This window comes from Condylura cristata, unplaced genomic scaffold (assembly GCF_000260355.1).
Source record: "Condylura cristata isolate star-nosed mole 26May11 unplaced genomic scaffold, ConCri1.0 scaffold00002, whole genome shotgun sequence".
Lineage (NCBI taxonomy): Eukaryota > Metazoa > Chordata > Mammalia > Eulipotyphla > Talpidae > Condylura > Condylura cristata.
Window position 1 is genome coordinate 20,170,561 of NW_004567103.1, and position 27,254 is coordinate 20,197,814.

Here is a 27,254-nt window from a genome sequence, read left to right on the forward strand (position 1 = left end):
ATTATGGCTTTGTAGTACAGCTTGAAGTTTGGGATTGTAATGCCTCCATTTTGATTTTTCTTAGACATGAGGGTTTTGGCTATTCGAGGTTTTATTAACATGATTCTTTTCTCAGTATGCATCACAATAAAAGCTATCACATATTAAGCCTCATTTACCTACCTATCAGGTTCAACTTGAATTCTATATACTCCAACATGAGGATCTCTATTGGCCTGAAAGAGTCACCCAGGTCCTCTGGCATGCCCTACGGTATCCCTCACCACGTCATCTTCCAGACTTGAGCTGTATTCTGGCCTGCTCAGGCCAACGAGGTCCCCGCTTCTGAGGTGCTGGTGGTGCCACCGCACTGCGACTGGAAGAGACCACCCCTGCCTGCACCCACCTTACTCCTAGCCGGGGGAAGCCGGCTCCCCAAGAGCTCTATGATCGGTTCTTAATAGAATTGATGTGCATAGACCTAGGAGAAAGGAGTCAAATAGCAGGTTCTGTTTTCTTCATGGGCAAATGCCCAGCTAAACAGCTTGATTGGAAGGGGGACCACTGAGAACCGAAAGCTCACCATAAATCTAAGGTTCTTTCTGGCAAGGAACCACATGAAATGAGTTAAGCAGGTCCCAGAGAGCTGGGACAGAAGGAGAGATTCAGAATTCAAAATATATCCTATAATCCAACATGAAGTCAAGATAACAGCTGCTGCCTTCTCTGCTGAGGACCACAAACAGCCTCCCACGTTTCTCTTCAGTATTTCCTCTGCTTGTCTCCTCCTTCACATGTTTCCCTTTCCAGCAATACCAGGGTACAAGCCAGAGCCAAAAAACATGTGTTCAATTACAAGCCAAGCATGGCTGCTAAAATCCACTGTAGTTCCCAGCAGGTTCTCCCATGCAGGAAGTCAGTCTCATGACGTGCTGGGAGTTGTAGTTTTCAGCCTGAGATCGCTTCAGGTGGAGATGAGTGATGGAGTCTATAAAGATGTGAGGAGGTAAATTGTTATCTCCAACAGCTGTAGCAGTATCTCATGATGGACAGTTATTTGTGTCCCAGTTATCATATGCCTCTCATCCTAATGTCAGATCAAAACAGGGAAAGAACTAGAGACCAGTCAGAATTCTATTTCAGAATGTCCACATTTCAGAATTGCTTTGCAAAAATCCATTCTGTGGTAATAATAGTATATAATTAAAAAATTAGTCCAGATTGGGGAGTGAAAATATGGTTCCTTTCTGTTCTTCTCCTTGCGTACTCTGTAAACTTTTCCTTTGTCTTATATGATGAGATTTTTCTGGTCTTTGTATTATACAGAAGAAAGTAACCAAGACTAATATTATTTTGCCTTATCTTGTTTTATCTTTGAGGGTCAAAGACAATCAATGTTTTGTCTGCCTGTGCCAACCTTGTGTGTTCTTGATAGAACTGGTAGCCAGTGACTATCACAGATGAGGCCCATAGGGAAGGAGAGGTCGCCTATCACCACTGAGTCTGTCTGTTCATTCAAATGAGATGTGAGCTGCCTTTTTCTTGGACCTTCTCAGAGGCCTAGTTCTCTCAGAATGCCATTTAACAGAGACACAAGCTTACATTTTAATAGGTACAAATGTAGCAGAGAAAAAAAAAGCCGTTACTTCTCATGTACATTCACCCTGAATGCCATAGGAACTGGTTTTGTGAATATGTACTAACCCAAAAACTGGTTGTTATTTTGAGGGTTAAAGTTGTGAGTGTGTGCCCTTCTCCTGGTCAGTTGCAGTGATGTAAGGAAGTAAAGTCCATGGGAAGTGAGGCTATTATTCATTGCCACTGACATCCAAGCCTCCCAGCAAAGGCCTTTTGTTGGCCAGGGATGTTTTTCTGGCTCAACATGACTGGGCAGCTTGTGAAGAAGCCCTCCGTACCTTCCATGTGTGATTGTTAGTTCACTTCAAGCTCACTCTTTGGTGGGCTCTTTGATTCCATTATGATGGGTCTATTGTAGAAGCGGCATTATTTCTAGAGATTGGTTTTGTTGTGTGTTTCCTTTGTCCTCAGTTTCTTTCAACTGAGTCATCTGTTTACATGTTATTATGTCACTGAATTGTGTTCACATAAGTCTTTATTGTCCCTTGATTTGTTAATAACTTTTGACTTATGTTCCCATAATACTTTGCGTATACTTGTGCTAAGACATTTCTTACACTTAGTTTTCCTTACTTGCTGTTAAGCTCTTCAAGGGCAGGGACTGTGGCCTTGTGTTGCTAGCATCTAACAGTGTCTGAGTACTTTGGCCCTCCTTTGTAAACGCTTGTTAAACATACATGGTTGATGGTTACAACTCCACACCTTCTAATAGGAATAATACATACTTGTATTAAATTTTACAAATGGCTTTCTTACTTATTTACCCACATTTATGCTTTATCGCTCTCCAAGGTAGATGGTGGCAGGCGTTGGCAGGAACTCCAGGTACAGATCAGAAGGACCCAGACTGTACTTAGCCTGACTCACTGGAAGTCACTCAGCGTAAATGGCAGTGCTGGAACATAAATTCTTTTCTGGTCAGAAGTGTATGTTCTTCCTATTGTCACACTTCTGTCCCTTTGAACAAACTAAATCTGATGGCTCTTGTGTTGGACTCAACTTCTTGTTTATGGTCCTAACATCAGGGTCCCTGAGTGATTTAGGTGATATAGAAGGTCCTTGAACCTAGGTGGCTCAGGGATTTCGCAGGGATTCCCAGGACCTTTATCTTCTCTTGGTCACACTTGATCATATTTAAAATAATCCAGTTACTTTAAGCACCTCTTGCTGTTGAGATTACTCTTAAGTATTTATCAAACACTTTGTAAAGCAAAGTCTAAACTATCTGCATAAAGATAACTCTCATTAAAGCCAAGGGATTTTTCCCTAGGTTAGTTCAATTGGAGGAGTTATGTGAGAACATTTGATGAATCAGTCTCATATTGGTTTGCAAATACAGCCCCTATAGTTCAGGCGCAAGTAGAAGATTCTAAATAGTTAGATGATGACTTTTTTTTTTTAATTTTTTTTAAAGATTTATTTATTTATTCATATAGAACTGGGGTATAGGCCAGAGATGCAGAGGGTGAGAGGATTCACCAGAGACAGAGTGGGAAACAGAACAGGCAGATCGCCAAAGTACACTGCTGAGGGGAGCAGCGGCTGGGTCAGGAGAGGTCTGCCACGCCATGTGGTCACCTCCAGGGCAGGCGGGAATCGATCTCATGTGGAAGTGGCTTTAGCTTCTCAGTGCAGTGCTTTAACCCGCTGTGCCACCAGGGAGGGCCATAGATGATGACATTTTTAAATCTAGCTCTTTTGGAGAATGTTACATATCTAGGTCTCAGCGTATCTCATTGAGTGTGGTCCCAACCTTCTGTGCTGTGGTCTGTCACATTTCAGCCCAGGTCAGTGATTGGACTTGGAGATGGCACCCACACCCACTCATCTCTTACTCCCTGGTGCAGTTGGAGGTCAGCTTTAGCAACATGTGGGCTTTATGATGGACATTTTCACCTTCTTCACCCCAGTCTCAGGAGGAAGATAATTTGAGTAGTTCTTTTGTTTGTTTTTTAATCACTGTTCCCTGCCATGGAGGTAAAGGGAGATGGAAAACATCAAGTCTGCATTTCTAGACACTTACATAACTGAAGTTAGTGTCTGTTTTCTTTCTAAAAACAGTGCATATTGGATTCTGGTAATTTTATGAAAGGGGCTTCCCAATTCAGTGTTGACTTGAGAGCATAATAACATTACTGCCTTTAGTAGCGAAGCAACCCGAGATTTGAAGTGCCATGCTTACATTTACTTTGGTTTCTGGGAAAAGATCTTGGGCATCAAATATCTCAGTGATTTTACAGTGGCAAACAATAGCAAGTGAACAGATGTACTGAAAATGCTTGACAAGGGAACATCTCCTTACTGGTATTAGAAAGATCTTGAGCTCTAAGTCACTGAGAAATGATTTCCACCAACCCGCTGATTTGGAGTGGCTCCCGGAATAATTCCCAAGTGCCCCATGGGTGCTTTTGTTTCTTTCAAAGGTCTGAGTGAGGTCTTTGCTACCTGACCTTTGTCATGTTATTTTAAAATAGCTTGGAAGCTTTCTTTCTCTACCAACAAAAAATTTAAAAGCACTAGTCAACATTACATTTTGGAAAGTATGTAAAATTTACTTAAACAAGCTGATGGTGAATTCAGATATGTTTTGTCTGAACACCAGAGTGGTATTGGTATTTACAGATGTCGGTGCTTTGAAAACATACTCTATTCAGTTGTTACTTGAACAAATCTTTACTGGGTGAAGGAACTATAATGGATGGTGGCAGGTATTCTGATTTTTTTCTCCTCTTTTTTTCTTTTAAAAATAAAGATAAATAAAAAACAAGCAACCCCTCAGTTACTTACTGAACAGCCATTGTGTACTAGCCATTGTTCTAGGCCCAGTGAGGGTTTTAAGAATGAAATTGGGTAGAACTGCTGCTTTCAAATTGATGCAGGTCCAGTAACGTAGGTCTGTGACCTCAGGTGAATTACTTAATATCTTTGAATCTCAGTTTCAGCAACTGATACTAGGGATAAGAGTATCCATATAGCACAACACGAGGCTTAGAGACATAGAATACCAAGCAGTGTACCTGGTGTGAAATAGGCTTTTATAATTATAATCATTTTAGAAAGAACATGCAGCATGCACTCTGTGTTGTGAGGGCAGTGAGACATTCTGTGGATGCTTAAAGACGGGGCAGATCATTGTAGGCTCAGCAATGAAGAACACTTACAGAGGAGATGGCTAGATTTTGAATAGGTGGAGGAGAGAGAGCATGTCATATATAAATGAGCAAAGTTTTGGAGTTTGGAGAGCATACTATTTTGAACAACAGCATTTCAGCTTAGAGGAAAAGTGTGTATTAAGGAAGGAAAGCGTGAAGTTAGACAGGCAAGTTAGGCATAGATTGTGAAAGGCCGAGGCCTAGTTAGACTGCATTGCCACTGGTAACTTTGGTGAAGGGACTTTTTGTTGATGTCTCCTGAGTGCCAAGAGCAGTGTCTAGCTCATAGTGACACCTGGTAAATATTTATTGCTGAATAATGGAGTGTGATTTTAGATGAACTGAGCATCATTTTGTGACCTAGATGCTAGATAGAAATATCCTACAAATAGCTGGGTACCTAGGACCAGAGAACAGGCCTGAGATTTGGGTGTGAGCCTTGAAGTAACTATTGAAGTCCCAGGGGTTGATCCATGACTTAAGGAAAACATGGAGCTGTAGCCAGAAAAGAGAACTCAGGGAATACTCCTATTTGATGAGACCAGACAAGAAAGGAAGATGGTGCCGCCTGAGAAGGAAAGGGTAGAAATGACAGGAAACTAAGACAGGGCCTGTGAACCCTGGGGGGAGGGCTAGAGGACGGGATGGTAAAAGCATCAATTAGATGGTCAAGACTTTGAAAAACACCAGCTACTGTACACTGAAAAGGTCACTGGTAGTTACAGAAGTGTTAAGGGGAAGGATTTCCTAAAGGAACTCTGCAGTTTTGTGGACTCCACCCCCTACTCCAGTGATTGGAAACAACTCCCAGCAGTACAGGGAGAGAACTGCGAAGACCCAAGGGTGGAGCTAAGCAGGCATTCTGGGACTTTGGGGGATAAAAGGGGGGCGGTTTTCAATGGCTGGGGGGAGAGGCAACGACTTTCTCTCACTTGGGCAACAGCTCTCAGGACTGGGGAACTGGGGGACTGGGGACTGACCATCAATTAGTTTGTTACTAGAGCTCCAAGTCCGCCCAGCTGATATTCTAGTTACCTTGTATCTCTCTCTCTCTTTCCCTGGGTTGTTCCTTTTCCTTTACCCTTTCTGTAAATAAACCCATTATTGACCCCTTTGCGTGTGCCTGCAGTACAACTAAATTTTAAGCACACGGTGAGGACCCACAGACTTGAGGAAGGGATTCAACTAAATGGCCAAGACTTTGAAAAACACCAGTGACTGTATACTGAAAAGATCAATTGGTAGCTGTAGATGGTAGCTGTGGGTACCTGTGCCAGACTGGAAGGTTATAAGTGGGCACAACACACTCTGGGACATTGTTTTTTTTAAGGTTAGTATTTACGGGTACTTGCTTGAGCATATATTTAAACAGACAGTGTGCCCAATTGTGTATGCAATCTGATTCCAATTAAATGTTGGACACAAACACACCTATTGATTTATTTTCTCTGAGTTATGAAATCATGACTAATTTTTGGTTTCTTTTCCATATCTGTTGGTATTTTCGAGATTCTGTGAGTATTCCTTTTAGAACTGGGGAATGCACTGTGCAGATGACTTTTTTTTCTTTTTTATGTTATGCTCCTATGGATTGTCTGGTAATAGACTTCTCGCTTATTGAAGCTTGGATGCAGTGTAGACATTTAATGTTTCCCCCTATGAAATGAGGATTCCATCAGGCTTTTTAGTCGGCTCCTCATCTCTGAGGGTGCCTTGAATTCTGCCGAGGCCCATGTGTGCAGTGCCTTTAGGACACATTGCCATGAAGGGTCACGACCCTTGGACACTCTTATCGAGAGTGGTCATCCTGCCAGGGCCAGATCCTCTGTGGCAGATCTTCCGTGCTCTGGGGCTCTCAGAAAATTCCCAGCCAGCCGCAGCCTTAACCAAAGTGAAGAGCACATGAAAGCCACATGAGTTGCAGTCTACCCTGGTTTATGTTTGTGGATTGACAGAAACTATTTATCCTAGCTGCCTTTGGCATTGCCATTTTCTTCCCTAATCCAGCTGTGGCTAAAACTACATGTTCTCAGACCCCCTCTCAGCACTTAATTAAATTCTGATTACATGCCATGTAGTCAAGTGGGAGGAAGTCAGCACGTTCACCTTGCAGCTTGGGAGAACACAGCATCTCTGTGTAGGCCAGGCTGCTGTTACTGCTTGAATCTACTTGGATGTTAGTGTAGGAGGACTGTGTATTCATCCTGTTAATTAGTCTTGCCTCCTGAGCATGTAAACAGCAGATTTCCTTGTCAGAAAATAGCAATACAATGATTCTCCATCCTGTTACATTTTGGATGCATGCTTGGGATTCTTTGGGTTGTGCTTTTTAACACACCTAGTTTCTTAATCTATTAAATAGGAAGAAACCCTTATTTACAATCATGGGTGTTTGTTTAAAAATAAGATAAAATGTACATAGGCCACTGGGTTTGGCCTAAAAGTAAATAGTTGGTTGCTTTGCCCCGTTGCTGCCTCTTCCCGGGAGAGACCAGGAGCATGTGGTGGTTGTATGGGTGTGGTCCAGTGGAGGACTCCATAATTATACAGTGGTTTACGTTTTTAATGGCATGTTGAAGCAGCTACCTAGTGAATGATCCACATGCAAAGCAGTTGGTATTAGCAACTTCATGGGATACAGGTAGCTGAGTAAGGCGCCCAGGGGTTAAGTGGTTTGCCAGAGGCCACCCAGCACGTGTTTGGCTGAGCCAGATTTAGAACAGGGTTCTAATTAGCTCCTGATTTCCAGATTTGTGTCGAGGCAAACCACACTGCACCCACACGCTGATTTTACTCAGTTAACTTTGTCAGAGGATGGGCATCTTCATATTTTGACCTGTCTGAGTATGTGTTATTATTTAATTAATTAACTTCAAACCAAATGTGGCAAGCTAGCAAGAGCTTTACTTACAGAGACGAAACTTAATTGCAGGCCCGAGTGTTAGAAGCTTGACGGCTAGACAGCCTGGGGGAAAAGATGAAATTCCAGGAAGAGTAAGGTTGGCAAATGGCAAGTGAAGAAAGAGAGGCTGTCAGGGAGGGTGTACGAGGCACCACACATGCCATCGAGTAGCTCAGTGTAGACGACTGCGGTGGAGAGAGAGCACTCGCTCAAGTCAGCACACACAAAGTGGCCAACCCAGGGCACTGAGCAATTTTAACAGGCGCCCTAACTTAGAGGAGAAGTAAAATCTAACAATGTGTCGGTCAGCCCAAAAGGAGAGGTGTGTAGATCATGTAAGGCCACTAACTTTTGCAATTATTTTGTAAATTAAAATACCTATAGAATTAAAAGCTCATAAAGAAAGGAGGCCGAGCACAACAGAGGTTCAGGGCTGAGGCGTGTGACGTTCACAGGGCATCAGAGTCGGCCTCTTTGAAAAAGTGTCCTGAGCCGTCACTTGAGAGTTGTCTTCTTGGTGTCTGGGGGAGCCTATCTGCAGGCCCTGCGGTGGGAACGTATCTGCATTTTTGAGAACCGGCAGCGCAGCGAGGCCAGTGTGAAAGGAAGAAAGGGATACTGGGTTGGGGAGAGCCAAGGCTGCAGAAGGAAGGTGCCAGCAGGTCGGGGAGGGGCTCAGCCCTGGTTGGGTTTGTGTGCTAGCAATACTGCCCCACAGTCTTAGTTAACTCTTCCAGGAAAGAGGTACTAGTTGCTGATTTTGCAAAGGAAAGCTGAGGTTAGGAAAGGGGAGGAACTGAAGTTAGCTGGTAATTGGTAGAGTTTCAGTTCCTTCCTCCTGAATCCCCAAGTCATCAGCCCTCACCTCTGCCTCCTTTCCTTAGGAGGTTGGGTTAGATTTTCTACACAAGCCGCAAGCAGATCTGACCCTTTGCCTGTTTTTCTCTTTTTAAATTGTAGTTAAAAAAATGTGTGAATGTATATGTATGTGGGTGTATATGGATACACACACATATGTGTGTGTGTCGCCATCTTAACCATTTTTAAGTGTCAGTAGTCTAAAGTATATTCATCTTGCTGTGCAACATGTCTCCAGAAGTTTTTCCTCTTGCAAATCTGAATTTCTGTACCTGTTAGAACTCTCTTTCCTGCTCCCTCTTGCTCCATTACCTACCATTCTAACTTTTCATCCTGAATTTGTCTGCTTTGATACCTCACACACATGGAGGTATTTGTTTTTTTGTGAATGATTTATTTTGCTTAGTATTAGGTCCTCAAGGTTCATCCAGGTAACAGATGATAGGATTTCCTTCCCTTTTAAGGGTAAATAATATCCCATTGTATGTATATCTCACATTTTGCTTAACTGCCTATTTAGTAAATAACGGATTATAGGAACAGTGTCCTTGACCTCCATCTTGTCTGTGGCTGCTTTTCCCACTGCCTTGCTAGTTTGAGTTACGAAAGGGACCCACAAAGGCTGCACTAGTATCTCCCCTATTGTGTTGGGGAGACTCCCGCGTAAGAGAAATAATGTGGTTGCTGCATTGGAGGGAGAAAAGCCTCCCAGGGGTACCATTGCGCTCCCTCTAAGGATGTGTGTTTGAACAGTCACGCACAGGGCAGCTTCTCTGTTCGCGTGCCCATCCAAGTTCCAGGTGTCCACAATCAGGCACGCATGTCCCGTGCCCACACTCCAGGCACCTCCTGCCACCGTGGCCAGCAGCATAAAAGCCTGACCAACCAGTCTTCATTTGCCTTACAGTGTGGCTGTGTGGGGCAGGGAGGGGGAAACAGTTGACAGGGTTGCGTTGTTTAGTGATAGTTTAGAAATCCAGGGAAGTGAGGCACCCAAAAAGATTGAGTCCTCAGGGAAGACTTCTTAGAGAGTTGGTATTTGGGAAGGGATGGATCAGCTTGAGGCAGGGTGGTTTGGAGAACTGCATCGTCCTTCTCACCTGTGTCTTAGCAAATGCAGCTCAACATTGCAAGCATTTATAGCTGCCTGTGGCATAAAGAAGGTGCTCCCCTAGAATATGGGTTTCATAAGGGCAGGATATATGTCTTTTTCATTTATCACTAGTACCTCGAACACAAGAGCTATCTCAACAAACGTGGAATTAATACATGACTGTAACTCTCAGTAACCCTTATAAGCTATTTAAAATGTGCTGTGCACTGTGCAAATAAAGGCAAAGAGCTGGATCACACCACTCTGTTAATTCACTGATTACACTGAAAATTTGTTTTTAATGTTTTTAGCCAATTTGCTATTGGCTGCTAAAGCAGCAATGTCTTTCTTATTGCTAAAGATAGTCATTATGCAGTAAAAGAACTAACTTTGAGATATTGACAATAAAGGAACAAGGGGGAGAGAACAATGTCAAATGATCTTAAAGGTAAAAAAAAATCATTTGCTCAACAAATATTTATTGAACTGTGACTGTTGTGGGGATCCAAGGGAGAGCAGAATTGTTGCTGCCCAAGGGGAAATGGGCATTGAAACTAGTAATTACAGATGCCATGTGTGTTACTTACAGCAGTGCAGGTGCCATGGAAACTTAGCAAGGACATTTAACCTGACCTGGGGCACCAGAGAATGCTTCCCTGAGGAGGTGATTAGTCCTGATACTTGGTTACCGTGTGACAAACTACAAATTCAGTGTCTTCAAACAATTGATTATCCATGGATGTGGGTTAACTGGGTTCAGCTGTTCAGTTCTCCCTTGGAGTATCTTGTCAGTTGCAGAGTGGTATTGACCTGGGCTGTCATCAGAATGACTTCTTCACTCATAAGTTTGGTGCCGCCCTGCCCCAACCTGTGGCTTCTCTCCAGCAGAGCAGCCTGGACTTCCTGTATAGACCAAGACCCCAGGGGATATCCAGTCACTACATCTGCCATGGTCATAGAGTTATTTCTGCCACATTCTATTGATCAACATATGTCCTGCCCGGAGTCAGTGGAGTGGAAAATAAATTCACTTCTTGATGAGGCAGCAGCAAGATCTCATTGCAAGAGAGTATGTGGGATAAAAGGTGTGACCATCTTTCCAGACTACTCTTCTGTCCTGTGATGTCAGGTTGATACCTGAAGTATTAGGCATTAGACAGACAGGAGAGGGGGCGATCCCAGAGGGAATGACTCCTCCCATGTGGGAACACTTGCAGGAGGTCTGCAGCCCCAAAAGGTAAACCTGGAAGAAGGATTTGAAAGGCTCTGTGACTCTGTGACTGACTGGAGGAATGAAGAATGCTTGGAAATGCTTGATCAGAGTGGAGAGTAGAAATTTTTAGAGTGTGGTTGAGTAGTAAATACCTGTGTAGATCAGAAAACAAAGGGAGTAACTGCTTGTGTTCCAAGTAGAGAAATGGAGAGCACTAACTAATGAAAATCGAAGATCTTAGATTAGGAAGTGTAGATGTAGTCTGCGGAAGGACTTGAGGTGAAGACGAGGCAGAAGTGAGGAGTGATAACTTTGGGGTTCAGGAGGAAGGAAGGTATGCGGCCCTCTAATGGCCAGCTACGGAAAGGGAAATCTTAGCTCGAATCACAAAGCTAGAATGAGCCCAGCCCTGACTCTAGGGCTGAGCTGCTGTCCATTCTGATGGTCACTGTGCTGCCACTGAACTGTCGCCCTCCACAGTGGAAGTGAATGTCTCATGCTAAACAAAAGTAACTTACTCTTCATAATTTCTTCCCACCACCCTGGCAAATACTGTTCAAGTTTTCTAGGTACAACTTGAAGGGCAATCTCCTTTTGAAGACTTTCCTCACTTTTAGTGATAACTGACCCACCCTTTCTTCCCCACTAATCTATTTCCATCCTCTGTCTGGGACAGTTTTGGACACATTTTCTTATCTGACTTATCATGATAGATTGACATCCTCCTTGGGGCAAGAACTGTGTCTTAGTCCTCTCTCCATTTTTTGACTTGTGTCTGGTGTGACCTTAACAAATGATGGCTCAGTGGATAGATAAATGATTTCCAAAATCCCTTGCTAAACAGCATAAAATGATTATGGAGTTAAATTGCAATTTCCCTTTAATGAGTATTAACGAGGAATTGCATACAGAACTGTTCATGGGAACTGAAATCTCTGAGCCTCAGTGACCACCTCTTGAAAAGTGCAGGTTGAAAAGAAGACCTCAGAGTTTACTACCATGTCTAATAATCTGCAGTTTTAGAACATGTAGGACAGAGGTTTTGTTCACCAGGCAGAAATGGTTATGTGCCTCTAGGCAGCTTGTGACTCCCCAAGCAGAGGGCACAAAGAATATCTTATAGGCACTTTGATAAAATCTTTCAAAAAGAAAATTAATGGAATCTACACATATAACATTTTGTAAATTTAAGGTGTGTATAGTATATTAATTTGTTGCATGTATCTATTGAAAGGTAATTACTGTTATAGCAATACTTAGCACCACATAATTATCTTTCCTTTGTAGTGGTTAGGTTATGTTTTAGTCTCTGCAGATTTGATGCTTGTACAACAGTATTGTCTGTATTCACCATTCTGTGCATTAGATTTCTGTGGCTTATGAACCTTTTCAAGCCTCATTAATTTTATACTTCTCCACCCCTAAACTTTGAAGGTTTACTCTCCAGTATAAAGACTGAATTTTAAGCACTAAGGAAAGGAATATTCATAATATAGTCTTTCCTGAGTAACTATGCGCTGCACCTTGGTGCCTCTTCTATAAAACAGTGAACTTTGTTTATTATAGCCATTTGAATTTTAATTAAAAAAGAACTGTCAAGATTTATTACTTCTGATATACAAAATGAAACAGAAAAATCCCAAGTTTTGAAATTATAGCAATGATGAAAATCTGTTGCCTAATTCAGGCAACTCAAGGTTTAATTATAGATACAGGGAGAAAATCCTGTCTGCAGCTAGAGAAATATTATAAATGATGTTTTGTCTCTGAAGACCAATATGTGCCTTATTTTGTGAATGCTAACTTCATAAATATCAAAATATAAAAAGTAGATGAATTCATAGTCATTATCGCTTTATAAGAGATTCACCACTGAGTTCTTGTCAGCTCACAATGCCTGGATACATTTAAATCAAGGGCTGTAGATACTAGTTTTATTCACATACCTTAGTCATTGTAGATTGCTGTTGATTTAAATGTATTGGTTTTATGACTTAAGTGCTAAAAGCAATTTTCATTAACCATAAAAACTGTGCAGTTTTTAACAAGATAGCACAGTTACATACCTTAGCAGCTACATGCAAGGGGGTTGCTGCTAATTGCTAGTTTCACCTACTTGTAAGTTGATAAGGGGGAGCATGAAAACCTTACCTAACTGTAGGTGAGCTGTGGAGCACATGGAATGTGGCTCATGTGACTGAGGAACTTTATTTGATTTTTATAAATTTACATTTAAATAGCTGTGTCTGTTGCTTTAGATAGTGTCACTGTCAAGGTCTGCCCTAATTTGGCCAGGCCCTGGAGATTTGGCATTTCGAAGTGAATGGTTAGTACTGGTACAGGATTCTTCTTGCCCAGCCCTGAGGCTGGTCTCCTTGGCTAGTCCTTGGAGCCTCTGAGTTTGGAGCCTGAAGCCTCTTTCCAAGATGGCTGGAGAAGTAATTCTGTTCCAAGTCCTCGTAAGGCTGTGTGGGACCTAAGTCGAGGAACAGCAGCCCTGTGACTTTTGAGTTAACAAAAGGGCAGAACCTCTCTGTTACCCCCCCTCACACACACTACCTGCACCTTTAAGCCCAACAAATCATTAGAGCTTTCCAGGTTTGTGAACAGAGTTGTGCATTTATGACTTTGAGACTGATTACTATAGAGGCCCTGTCACAGAATTGCTAGTCGCTTTTGCTTACGATTTTAGGTCATTGTATCACAGAGATTTGCCAGGGCAGTCTTTTCACAACAGCTCTCAAAGGCTTCTCTGTGTGAGTAAAAGCTGTTGACTTTAATTCTCCTTATCAAGTGTTCCGCCCTGCACTGTGTAAGTTCTACTCTAAAGCAGCAGTGATGTGTACTCTTCACAATGGGACTTCTGTGTGGGCGTTGTCCACCTTTGGGCATGAACGCCAAAGTGTTAAAGTGGAGAAATATTCTGGGCAGATTTGTGTGCTGTTGAATGCATGGAACCCTATGCCAACATTGTTGTTTCTTTTCTTCCAGGAAATGAAGGATTGCTGTGGAATTGCTTTGAGAAGCACTTTGTCATCTCAGAGGTCTCTCTCACTGAAGATTAATCTCAAAGGAGCATCTGTCTCCTCAAGCCTTTGTTAATGGCCATTAGCAACTACAGATGCTTTTCATGACTTGGAAAACATCGACCACCTTTGTGTTTGGCCTGCTTCAGGTAGCCGAATGAAAGTTTCTAGTTGTTCAGAGAACACTTGCTGAAGCACCTCATTGCTGGGTGAATGTTCAAGAAGCCCTTTCCTGAACTAGCTTAGGAGGCATCTACCTCTTGGAGCCTGTGACATGGAAGCTTTGGAAGTAGATGACATCAGCCCAGCCTTGGAAGTTACTGAGGATTTCTTTAGCACTTTTGACAGTAAGCTAGAGAAGGCTGTGCAGCAAGCAGAGGTTTACGGAATTCAGGAAGTCCCTGAGTTGGTAGGGCATGAGGTACTCAGTAACTTAACAGACAATGGTGCTATCAGAAATGTTACCGCCCTTGGCAAGGGGGGTGTGATTTGGGACCACTGTAAGAGCAGGCTCTTAGAAACCAAAGTTCAAAATGTCTTCCCTGCCAAAGAACAGTTTATGGTCCAGAAAGGAACAACCCCAGATAATCTTTCCTGGATGCAACAAAAGGAAGTGTCAACCTTTAATTTTTTCAACATCTGTCAACGTCGGAGGGACAGACCTAGATCTGTGAATGATTTGTTAGATGAGACCTCTACTTTTAAGCCAGGCCATGCTCGATCAAGGTCAGATATCACCCAGATGGACTGGAGGGTAGTCCTCCAAACCATGCCTTTGCAGCAGCAGCAGCAGCAGCCACCTCTTCAGGGCCTGCAGTTCACCAGGCCATCCTTCCTGCTGCCCTCTCCAAATAAGGTCGAAGATGCTCAAGGAAATACTGGTATGTTCTTGTAGCTGATTGCTATTAAAAAAAATTGTTGCTTTCCCTTCATCTCACAGTTACCTCATGAGACTCTTAAGTCTTTAATGTCCATGTCTGACTTTGTCGATTTTGCTTAGTTTGCTATTTAAGTTCCCTCTTCCATTTACTTTCATACTTTCTCTTACTTCAAGTCTACGGTCGTATTACCATATTATCCTCATAAGAGGTACTAAATGAAGTGAAGGAGAGCTGTAGTTAATTCTTCCTTTATAATCTTGTATATTGGAGTGTTCTCATAATGTAGCATTTTTCTTTGGACATGGTATGATACAGTTCACATCGGTCAATATCCTTGAGTCACATATCAGAGGTTGCCTTGTGCTATGAAGGATTTAAGATGTGTGAAGGCACAATCCCTGCCTAAAGAATTTCTCATTTATCTGAAACTATCAGGCACAAACAAAGACTTGAGAAGCCACCTAGTAGAGAGAGAAAGTAGATATTCAGCTGAAAAGTTTTGGGGAGAACTGTTATTTTCTGTATTACTGGGGTTGTTTTCAGTGACTAAGTGATAGCATCTGTAAGAGTGTAGAGATGAGGGCTCGTCAGGTAGGATTGATCAGAGGTCTCAGCACTTGAGCTGTACCCTCGGGACACTAAGACACTGAAGAAAATACTTGGTCAGGATTAGGTATGACAGGGAAGGTGCAGAGGAGCTCAAGGTTCCCACAGCAGGTAGTGGAAGGAAGAGGTTGGACAGGGCGGATAGAGCCTCATGGTGTAGGTTCTTACATTCCTTTCTCCTCATGTATTATAGTTCTCATATTCTCACACACGAACTTTCTCTTCTGTGAGACATGACTAACCATCTCTTCATTTCCCACAGCATTTTCCTTAAATGCTTATACATACTATTTTTATTACTGATCATTCTCCAGTCGCCCCCTGCCCCCCACAGACCTTAATAAGATGACTTTACCTCAGTTAACTGGAGACGTCTTATGTATTTCATTGCTGTTTTAGTGTTGCTTCGACTCATATCATTGCTTAGTATTTCACTGATCTATTTAACATTTTAATTAATCAAATTTAGTTTCTAAGTGTAACGAGGCAAGAATATATTAACTAAGTCTAGTGAGAAAACAGGCACCTGTCTGTGAGGTACTGCAATTTTCATATCCAGTTCAAACCCATCCTTTCAAAATGCTTCCCCCCACACTTTCATGACTTACGTTTCCATGTCTTTTCTTCTAGACTTTCATCTGACCTCTGGCCAGTGGTGGTAGCATTAAGAGTAAAAGGAAAAGAACATTATTAAGCACATGACTTGGTCACTGATTAGATATTAGAGAATAAACAAGTTGCTGTGACCTCCAGTGACTTATAAAATGAGAGCTTTGTCTTGAGCTGATGCACTAATAGGTGTACTCATTGATTAGAAAGTAACCTCAGTTTTCTGATTTCTTATAGTTCATTTAGATTGATTTTATCACTAACCCCCTTACTCATTCTAGCCTTAGCCAAGGTTAAAAGGGTGTCATATTTCTAATTTTCTTTTTCCTATCATGGTTTGTAAATGCAAGAACCATGCCTTCCTTAAGTTCTCTCTTCAGTGTTAACAGATCATGATGATTATTGTTTAATTCTCAATTTGTAAAAAGTTGAGTATTATGTTGAAATTTAAGTAATAAGTGGCCTATGAAAAGAAAACTACCAAATTGTCTTTGCCACCTTTGGTGGGACACATCCCTAGCAAAGTAGTATAAATGGCATGCCAGGTACCTAGCACCTTTTCTTTTTGGTGTGTTCTGGAGAGCAGACATTCCGTGTCATTGCTCACCAGTTACAGGCTAGGGCCAAGCAATGAGTGCCCACTGACTGATGTGGAGGAGAGTTCTAGCTTCAGGGCTGGTCGCTCAGGCTGCCAACTAAAGTGCTCACAAGCATTTGAGGGTGTGAGCAGCCGGGTGGGGGACATCTGTCAACACCAGGCGTGTACTAGTCAAAGTCAGCCAAGATCTTTGAGAAAGTTTCCTTCAAAGCTTTTGAAATCAGCGATCCAAATAAAGAAAGACTTATTGTTTCTCCTGAAGGGGAATATGCCAAGAGCAGAGGGAGGTCATGTAGCTGGAGGTGAGGGCTCAGGAGACCTGGGGTCAAGTCAGACCTCTTCCTGGAGTTTCACACTCAGACTTCCGACTGCCTAGTCAACATGTCTGCTGGACTATCTCACAGTACTGCATAGTCCAAAAGTGACTGATCATCCCACCATCTCCCCCTCTGCTGTTCTAAAAATTAACAAGGGATAATGAGAAGTTGAGGGCTCCTCAGAAGAAATAATGTAGTCAATCGGTGTCCTTCAGTGAGGTCAGCTTGGCTTTGTATTTAGCTCTGTCACTTTCCTTCATATGGGCTTATTTCTGCATGGTCTTATGTTTCTCCCGGTTGATTTTTTTTTTTCCTGACCCTTTCCTTGAGTAGTTTGAAGTAGCTTGAAGTACTTTGAGTAGCTTGAAGACTTACCAGGAATTGTTCTCATTCCTCCCTTCCTCCACTTCTGCTCTGATCCCCAACTCCTCTCTTTCCTCGGTGACAAACAAGCCCAAGGATCTTCTTCACTGGGTAGGACCACTAAGTCTTTGGCTTCATTTGCTTATGAATACTTGGGCTTTTGAACCTTACTGAGGAGAAATGCTGCTTTCCCGATAAAGCAAGTCAGGTTCTGGCATAAACAGGACAGTGGTAGCTGGAGTGTAATCACAGCTATGTTGTTAGTGGGCAGCCCTGTCAGAACAGGACCTCTGGTCAGACAAGGTAGCAAATTAGTTAGAAACACTCTAACCCTAGGCCTTTTCAGCCCTTGCTAGCTGTGTAGTTGGGCTAACTTAGTCTCTCTGGGCCGGTCTCTTTTTTTTATGCCATATAATGTTGGTAATAGTAATACTTACCTCAAATTCTTATATTAAATGAATTAAAACATCTTTTTTCCCTCAAATTTTAGTGATTTGCTGGCTGTTTACATAACTGTCTAGTTGTGGGTGTACAACTTCACACTCCCATATGTGTTCATGCATCCCTCACCCTCCACCAAAGCCCCAGTGCCACAACTCTATACAGTCCCTCCCTCATCTCCTCTTCCACCCCCCAAGATGCCCTCCAGGAACACCCACTCCCTGTGATAATCAGGGTAAGTTTCACAGAGTCTAAGAATTATTTTTGTGTGATTGCCAGTTTGTTTTCTGTGGTTATTTATGTTCCACAGAAATGAGTGAAACCACCTGGTAACTGTCTTCTGCTCTCCAACTTATGTCACTTAACACAGTCACCTCAAGATCTATCCATTTTGTCCCAAAAGGCACTATTTCATACCTTTTTTTTTTTTTTAAGTAGCTGAGTAGTGTTGCATTGCACATACGGTCCACAATATTTTTTAAAGATTTATTTATCGATGTATGCAGAACTGGGGTGCAGGCCAGAGATGCAGGGGCCATGAGATTCTTCACCAGAGATGGAGTAGGGAGCAGAACAGACAGATTGATCAAGTACACTGCTGAGGGAAGCAGAGGGCAGGCCAGGAGAGGTCTGCTGCACCATGTGCATCACCTCCCTGTCTAGAGATCAAACTCATGCTGCAGTGACTGGGGACAGCTTCATAGTGCTGTGTTTTAACCCGTTGTGTCACCAGAGAGGTCCAGGTCCACAATCTCTTTATCCAGTTGTCTAACAGTGGTCATTTAAGTTCATTCCAGAATTTGTCTCTTGTGATAATGCTGCTATCAGGATAGGATTGTTTTTGAATTAGTGTTCTCATATTCTTTGGAGTAAATAAATGGATTAAAGCATTTAATCCATAAAGTGTTTCTTAAGGCCATATTTGGTACATAGTAAACAATGTTTTAAACATTTCATATCATTATTACTGTTACTATTATTTGTAACTTGTCAGTGACAAGGTGATACTATAGTCATTCCTAGTTTTCCCTGACATAGTCTTCTTCAAAAAATGACCTCACAGTAAATCTTTCTTGAGCTGACCTTCCTGCAGTCTACTTGCTGATACCTATTACCTGATTTGTTCATGGGAAAAGGACGACTCATTCCGTCTCTCATACTGATTTGTGATCAGCTCTTTATGGTCACTGAGAATAGGTTGTTTATTATTTATTATTTTATTCTCAGTGTCTCACACAGTGCTCTGACTATTGTATGTGCTACCAATAACTAGGGGAGGGGAGGAGAAATGTATGGAAGAAACAGACCTGAAGAGTGTTCACCAAAGTAAAATCCTTCATGGGATCATTAGGAAAAACTAAGTCACAGCAAAACAATCTGGCTAAGCAAGGGTTGTTTTCTGCATTTAACATAATTGCCAAAGTGCATGGACAGTACAGAGCTCATCATGGTTCTGTCGGGCGCCAGTGAGTCTGCAAAAAGAAGACTGTAACTTTGCCTTTCACACTCTTATATACTGGCCATAGAGAAGAATGTCTGTGAACTAATCCATGGGATTATAACCATGGAAAGGGGGCTTTGGAGGTTTGCTCCATCTTTGGCTACCTTTTCATTCAGTCTTACTTCAAAGTCTATGAATGCACTCGAGAGATTGCACTGCCTCAGGCATAGACACACTTCATAAGATGGAATCTTGCCTGTGCCAAGTGGATGAAGGACAGAGCCAGTGGGGCCCACCAGGTGAGTAGAATGTGGCTTGAATCCAACTTGGTTAAGACTCTGTGTACTAAGGACAGATAGTCATATCAAGAGGTTAGGCCATAAATTAGAACAGATAGAGCTAAGCATGATGGCATCAGAGGCAGTACTTCTCCCCCCCAAACCCCCAGCTTTATTAATGTATAATTGACAAGACTGTAAGGCCTTCAAACTGCATGATGATTTGATATATTTGCAACTGTGAAATAATTCTTCCCATCTGACTAATTAACATAGGCAGTACCTCACATAAGGGGTAGTTATTGCTTTTTTAAAGAACCCCAAGGTAAAACATGAAAGCCAATGTTTTCTCAGGGTCATTTCCTTTCTTTGCTGTTACCCTAGTTACCTGGCCTGCCCAGGAGCTGCGGTGAGGTCTGCCCGGGAACTGGCCCTGGGGGAGGAACCACCAGAATGACTACTTTCTGGTCCTAGCACCGATCTTATTTCTATTTGGACGAGCTCTTGACCAAGTATCATTGGGTAATGATATACCCATAAGCACAGGGAACTTCCCATAGGAGAAAGAAGACAGGGTTCTAGCATCATAGAATTACACACCTAATATAAACATCCATTAAGGTAAGAATGTGAAAAGTCACATGGACTTGTAGATACTAGATGTGTTAATCAATTTGAAAAATTGGGTTGCATACACATAACATTTTATACTCACAAAACCCGGCGCTACACATACATACACATGCACATCAATAAGTCTATCAGCACAGAAGAGGAAGGTAAAGATTTATCTATGTGGATAGAGCTGTCAACTGGGACTTGAAAGTATGTATCCCAACTCTGCTCCTTGCTCCCCATGTAGAGATGTGTGTTGCCTTTGGCTTATAACCCAGTGGAGCAGGTTAAATTATCTCTCTGATCTTTCCCAACTCAAAAATTATGTCATTCTAGGATATATTTGAACTGACCCTGACTCATGGATGTGAGGGAGCTAATTACTACAGTCCGATCTGTAATGGAAGGTCGTGTGGAAATATCGGAATGCTTGAAAGCATTTAACACAGATTTCTATGGCCTTATAACTTTACTTCTGGATGAACTGCTGTTGCAATTTTTTAAATCAAAAATTTTTAAAGAAATCCTCTGCATTAGCTGTGGAGCTCTGAAACTCAGAAGACCGTGAATCCAACTTACTTCCCCTCCCTGACTGTGTTCACATTGTCATCCGCTGGGCGAGGGCACTGGTCAGTGGGGCTTTTGTTTCAGTCGGTTCCACTCTCTCGTGACCTGGTGCCATTCCTGTGCTTGTATTTTCTTGTTCTGACTTCTTTAGGAAGAGGTCTCAAGCAGAGATTTTCTTTGGGGCTAGAAAAATCATGGCAGTATGGTTTCTTTATCCTCAGTTTTATGTTACTCTGTTTTGAATCTCTTTTTCCCCATTTTACACTGGGGGGAAAAAGCCAAATTTGGGACTTAAACTAAAATGACTGCTTTTTTTTTTTCTTTTTAATTATGATGTTTCTCAAAAGCTTGGAGCCAGTAGAGGTGGGAATATTCCTGCAGGCTTAGAACAAGTGAGGTCATCAGGACATGCTCTCTTGCTGAATTTATGATTCACCCTTTAGCAAGATTAGTCAGTACAAAGAAGTTGCTAAAATAGGTCACAGAAAGTTGATTTTATATGGTTGTATAGTTTCCATTGGTAACATTTTTTTAATGTTGGCTGTGGCAGCTTCTAGGAAACCCAAACTGTTTGATGGACAGCCTGCATTCTGATTCCTAACATTTCTACATGGGAAGTCTGAAAATGAAGTGTCTGACTTTTGTGGCTTTCCTGTTAATATATTTTATCTTTTTTGGCAAAGGAGAACTATAGCTATTAATTTCATAACTGCTAGAATTACCTTCTTAAAACAAATCTTTTCATGCTACTCTGTTCTCAAAATGAATGATGTTTCCCATTCTTCACAAAATCAAGTGTAGATTTTATAAAGCAACCAGATATCCTTCCAGCCTTACCTCCCACACCTTCCTTCACCCCATCTCTGTGCCATTTTCAAATGTGCCATGTGATTTCAAGCTCCAAGGCTAGTCCCCAGGCTGTCTCTTCATCCCAGCATACCTTGCTGCCCTTTTCACTTTTCCAAATCCTCTATCATCTTTCAAGGGCCAATTCAAAGGCCACACCCACCCAAGACATTTCTGTGTTTTTCTCATTTAAAATTCCTTTATTTCTACAACACATTTATTATACCTGCAAGGTATTGGTAATTGCTTATTCACCCACCCATCTTCCACAATGTTGGTAATTCTTTAATGACATGAAGCAAGTTGTAGACAACCTTCTATTGTACCAAGTCTGAACATATGAATTGGGTTAGATTCTGTGTATTTGTTCTTAGAAAATCTGGACAGTAAGTATTGGCTTGTATTTTTTTCAAAATGGAAATGGCCTCTTTCTTCACTGATGTATACCGTAAGTTAAATGAAACAAAGTTTGTTATTATTAATACTATCAACAAAAACGATCAATTAATTAGATTGGTTAATTTTATGCCCAGCCTTGTGCTAAAAAATGTTAATCTGTTGTCTTATTAATACTCACAATGGTTCAATATTATGGATGATAGTTGAAAAAACTGAACCTTAAAGAAGTTGATGTCACCCACCCAAGGCTACACCACGAGGATGTGATGATCTAGGATTCCAAGGAGGCTTGGTATGAGAAGTTGCACATGACCATTCTGTATACCACTTCACAAGCCTCAAGGAGTTTAGGACACCCTCCCTCTGCCACAAATGAAAGGCAGTGTGATCTAGACTCAACATCTGAAAGTTGTAGTCCCACTCTCAACTTGCATACTTTGTGGTATAACCTTGACCAGGACATTTGGTGCCTCTCTCCAAATCTTTTAAATAAGTTAGAGTTTTATCAGAAACAAGAAATAAAATACTCAACTAAAAGTGATATACATCTAAGGTCATTTATCCTCTTATTTTTTCATCTAACACATAGCTATTGACTAGTGGCTGGCAAGCCCTGGTTGCAGGACACCAGGGTAGGTTGTCTCAGGGTCATCAAAACCCAGGCACATTCCATCTTCTACATGCTAGCTCGGTATGCTGGGGGAATCTCTTCTCTCCCAAGTTTAGTACAAGATGGCTACAGCAGGCCCTGCAGTCATCTTCTTGCATGGTAATAGCCAGAGGCAGAAAGGGAAAACAGGGCACTTCCTCCAGTCTCTTTCCAGAGGCTGCCCATAGTGCGCCCTCCCCACCCCCCCCACCCGCACCCCTGTAGCTGGAACTGGGGTCATATGCCCACTCCTAAAGCAATTTCTGGCAAAGTTCAACAGGAAATACTGTAATTAAATAAGTCATGATTCTTTTCATGGGGCAGGGCAACGGCCACCTCCTCTGAGCATCAGCCACAATACCCAAACATAATTAGGGCTCCATTGGTAAAGAAGGGGGAGAACGAGCCAAGAGAGTAGGCAAGTGTCCTGTTCTGCCTTTAATGGAACTGGGCTAAAGATTCTCAGTTCCTTCTGGTTCTAAGATATATGTTACTCAAAGCTACAGTAATGAAATGCATTATGCCAGGATCTGAGACTTTTAAATAAGTGTTCTTTTATACTTCCTGCAGATTAGGGCAACACAGTGAAAGTAAACCATGGCAAAGCATGAGCAAAGTTTAAAGATTAATGTCTGAAATTTTTTTCTGGATCAAAAACATCATTTAAAAACTAGGGATTGGCCCTCCTTGGTGGCGCAGTGGGTTAAAGCACAGCACTAAGAATCTAAAGCCACTTCAGCATGAGTTCGATCCCCGCCTGCCCCAGAGGTGACCACATGGCACTGCAGACCTCTTGTGGCCTGCCCGCTGCTCCCCTCAGCAGTGTACTTCCATGATCTGCCTGTTCTGCACTTTGTCTCTGGTGAATCCTCTCACAGCCCCCTGTGAATGGAAAACAGATATTCTCATTTATCCATAAAACTCTAACGTAGTTCACAGAAAAGATATGACTAGAGCCTAGTTTATTTCTTCCAGAATAAGTTTCTGGTTTATCTGGGAGCCCTGCAGAAGCCAACATAGTACTAGGGCCTGTGAAACACACTTAAAAGTACAGACCAGAGGGTCTGTACCCCAGTTCTGTATGCATAAATAAATAAATTAAAAAAAAAACAAAAAACTAGGGATTGCCCTTTTCACAGGAAGCAGGAGACCTCTGCATTAAAGACGTTGGGTCTGTGATGGCCTGTTCAGCTTCACATTTGAGAAGTGAAATTCACCAGGACTGTATTGACTTATGTGGATCATTGTTGCCCATAGCAGTGGATTCTGATGGAAAGGATCCTTAAGTTGGGGTAACTAGTTAATATGCAGCCCTATGTTTCCTGTCTGTTTCTACTAAGCCTACACAGCTACTTTTATGAATGGAAAACAGATATTCTCTTTTATCCATAAAACTCTAACGTAGTTCACAGAAAAGATATGACTAGAGCCTAGTTTATTTCTTCCAGAATAAGTTTCTGGCTTATCTGGGAGCCCTGCAGAAGCCAGCAAGGTACTAGAGCCTGTGAAACACACTTAAAAAGTGCAAGACATCACCTCCCTTCTGCTTTCTTCCTGTCGTATCACTCCACGTACTTTGTCGTGGGCTTCTGTGGCTGGATCATAATTAAAGTGATTGTGTTAATTTCACTTCCCTCATGTGCTTTTAGTGAGAACAAGGAACTACATGTTAGATTAATTATTCTGGTTTAACATATTAGGACATTATAACCCGAAACAAATAGACTTGGTAAAACTGTGTTTTGTTAACTGGAAATGTAAAGAAAAGAGAGACGACTTAATCTAGAATGTAAGAAAAGTCTTGATTGAGGAAAAGATATTTCAGCTGAGCTTTGAGGGTTGTGCTTTATAAAGCCCAGGTGGAGCTGAACGCAGCCCGTGTGGGGTTGCAGGAGGCAGAGCTGGAACGGTTGGGGTTATTTCCAGAGGAGCTTCAGAGCCAGACAAATAGACCAAATGTGATATGGTTGGCAAGAAGCACTTGAAAATTATTTGAAAGTAAAGATTAAGAGGTTATTTTACAGAAAAACCTGGAAGTTGGCAAGGTTGAGTTTTGGGGGTGACAGGTGAACCTCCTTTTCTGTAGCTGTTGTGTCCATGTTAGAATGATGCTCTTGCCCTCTCTTCCTCCCTCCCTTTGTTCACGCAACCCACGGGGAGGAGTGACGCAGGGCAAGTGCAGGAGAGGAACCAGCGGGAGGTATAGCCAGCCGCTTTCAGGGGAAGCCCTGATTCTGTTTGCTCCCTAGGCCTGCGCTCTCCTCAACTTTCCGCGGACAACCCCCTGCCCCAGGAGGGGGGAGCCTGCAGTCACCCAGTGCTGCTGTAATCTGGAGGTAGGTCTGTATGATTCTGGGGTTCAGTTTGTTGCTGTACACCTTGGCTGTGTCCTCCAACTGGTGATGTTTTGATCTTCCTGTGTACAGCGGAGAAAGAGACATTCAGGTCCCTGCCCTTAAGGAGAGGTTTTTCAAAGGAATAAAGCAAAGTGGTATGCTAGAGAGGGACTGAGAGGGGGCTCTTTGAGGTGGTAAGAAATGGCCTCACTGAGCACAGCCCCTTTTGAGGTGAAAAAATGAGGGAAGTGAATCCATCAATGCCGCAGGAAGAGAAGTCGCCAACAGAAGATACAGCGACACCAGACGCTTTGAGACTGGAATGTATTTGACTTGTTCAAAGAACATGAGAGGGTTGTGGATGGAGTGAAAGAAGGGGTGTGAGAATGAGGTCCGAGCAGTAGAGGCCAGGTCATGCTGACAGGAAGCGGAGGCATTGTTAGAGCTTGGAACTGGAGAACGGAGACAGATTGAACTATAGGAGAGGTAGGAGCAACTGAATGTTTTTTTAATAGATACAGTAAACCTCATGATACTGGAAGACAGGAGGAAAAGAGATCAGTGGAAGGATAATTTTAAGATGTAGAGAAAGAGTCTGAAGAAATCAGGGATAGTAGTAGAGGTGGAAGACTTTTCTTTAACAAGGATACAGTTCTTCTGTTAACCAGAAGACTAAAACAGTTCAAATACTGGGCACTGTGGAACACCTAGGATGTACTTGTGTTGTTCTACGGGCTGCTCATTTCTTTCTCATGATAGTACAGTGAGTTGGGTGCTATTATCATAGCCCGCTTCAAAGATGATAGAGCTGTTGATGCGGACACGTTACTGTGGCACACAGCTGTGTTTGCTAGTTAGGGTTCTCTTGATGTCTCAAATCGCCTCGCCTTTCTTACGTGCTCTAAAAGAAGACTCCATCACTGTACTCTGAGGCATGGTCGCATCGTTTATTTCATTACAGATGATGTTTTTCTATTCTATACCTTTCATTAATTGGATGTGATGCTGTGTAGGAGGGAGTGTTGGAAACATCATCCTAACTGTTCATAAACTTCAAGCAGAGAAATTGTATTGAATCAGTAAATATTTACAGATGGCCTGGCAGTGAAAGTTGTTCATATTTAAATCAATTTTCCTTGTCTTGTTTTATTATTAAAGTATAGAGTTAAGCTATTTCCTTTTCCTTAGAATAAGTAGCAGAATATAAAGTCTGGTGCCTAAAGCTATTTTTCAAATTTAGCAAGTAAGGTTTCAGAAGATAAAAAAAAGTACATAAGTTTTTTGATTTGGTTTATTGTAAACAGCCTTTGGGTGAAATTGTATAATCAAAAGAATTTATAATCTGGTATAGTGATGTGTTTTATGTTTCATTATTGGCAGTAGTCTTCTGTAGGAATTCAAAGGTATCAATATTCAAACACAATTTCAAATCCTTTCTAGCTTTGGTGAGGAAAGGCTATATTCTATAAGTGGGGCAAAAAACCCAAAAAGAGTTGGCTGCTTGTGCCAACCAACATGGCTTACATTCGGGTGGTATGGAAATGTCATTGTGGATTATCAATGTGCTACATGTAACTGTTGTGCTCTTGGTTTTATATTTTAACCTGGCGCTTCCTATTACCTTGCCAAAACCAAGCAGTGCCTAGAAGCAGAAAGGTGACATGAACAATATTGTGTGCCTGCTCGGCGGCTCCTGGGCCCCCCCACCTCTAATTCTAAACAGCTGAGTCCATTTTCTGCTGTTCCAAAGCTACTTACCAGGGCCTTTACTTCTCTTCTCCTGTGCTGTCGTTTTTCTAACTTTCTACTGCTGAGCAGCACCTGCACCAGAAGGAAGGTGAGGTCAAATAAAGATGAAGAAACTGAAAGTCTGACTCAGGGGTTTGTCCATGGTCATCCAGCCATTAAAGATAGTTACGATTTCAACTTGCTGATTGACTCCGGCACCTGCTGTGTGCTACAGCACTTGCACGGGTGAGTGGTTAGTTGACTAAGGCCAAGTGGAGGCTACGTAAGGAGGTTCCTACAGTGCGTGAAGCATGAGGTGTTTGGGGAAAGTAAAGAAGGTATGGAAAACTTGATTGGTGTTATGGTCTGTTTGCATACATGCACCCTCCCAAATTCACATCTTGAAATCTCAACCCTCCCAATGGGATGATGGTAGGAAGTGGGACCTTTAGGCTGGTGACTGAAGCAGTCTGAATTCACACATTCATCAACTATGTTCTCTGTCTTATATCCGCATAGTTCATTGTGCCCCAAAACAATTAAAACAGTATCTTATCAACACCATTACAGATACAGTAGTAATGCAAATGCTTGCAATGCCAAAACATTGGTACACAAAGTGGGCTCATATTATTAGGTAAAAGGTGGCAGTAGGCTTTCTTAACACAGGGTTGCCAAAGCCCTTCAGTTTGTTAAAAAAAAAAAAAAAGTTATATCTG

At 42.1% G+C, this 27,254-nt stretch overlaps 1 protein-coding gene across 1 annotated transcript in view; it reads left to right on the forward strand.

Moving 5' to 3' along the window:
- The window catches only part of PLEKHM3 (pleckstrin homology domain containing, family M, member 3), a 168,084-nt gene that overhangs the window by 9,991 nt on the left and 130,839 nt on the right, over positions 1-27,254 (forward strand). Inside the window, exon 2 of the mRNA XM_004674343.2 lies at positions 13,827-14,742. Coding sequence (XP_004674400.1) covers positions 14,136-14,742 — 607 coding nt within the window. The 5' untranslated portion in view covers positions 13,827-14,135. The remainder of the gene's footprint in view (positions 1-13,826; positions 14,743-27,254) is intronic.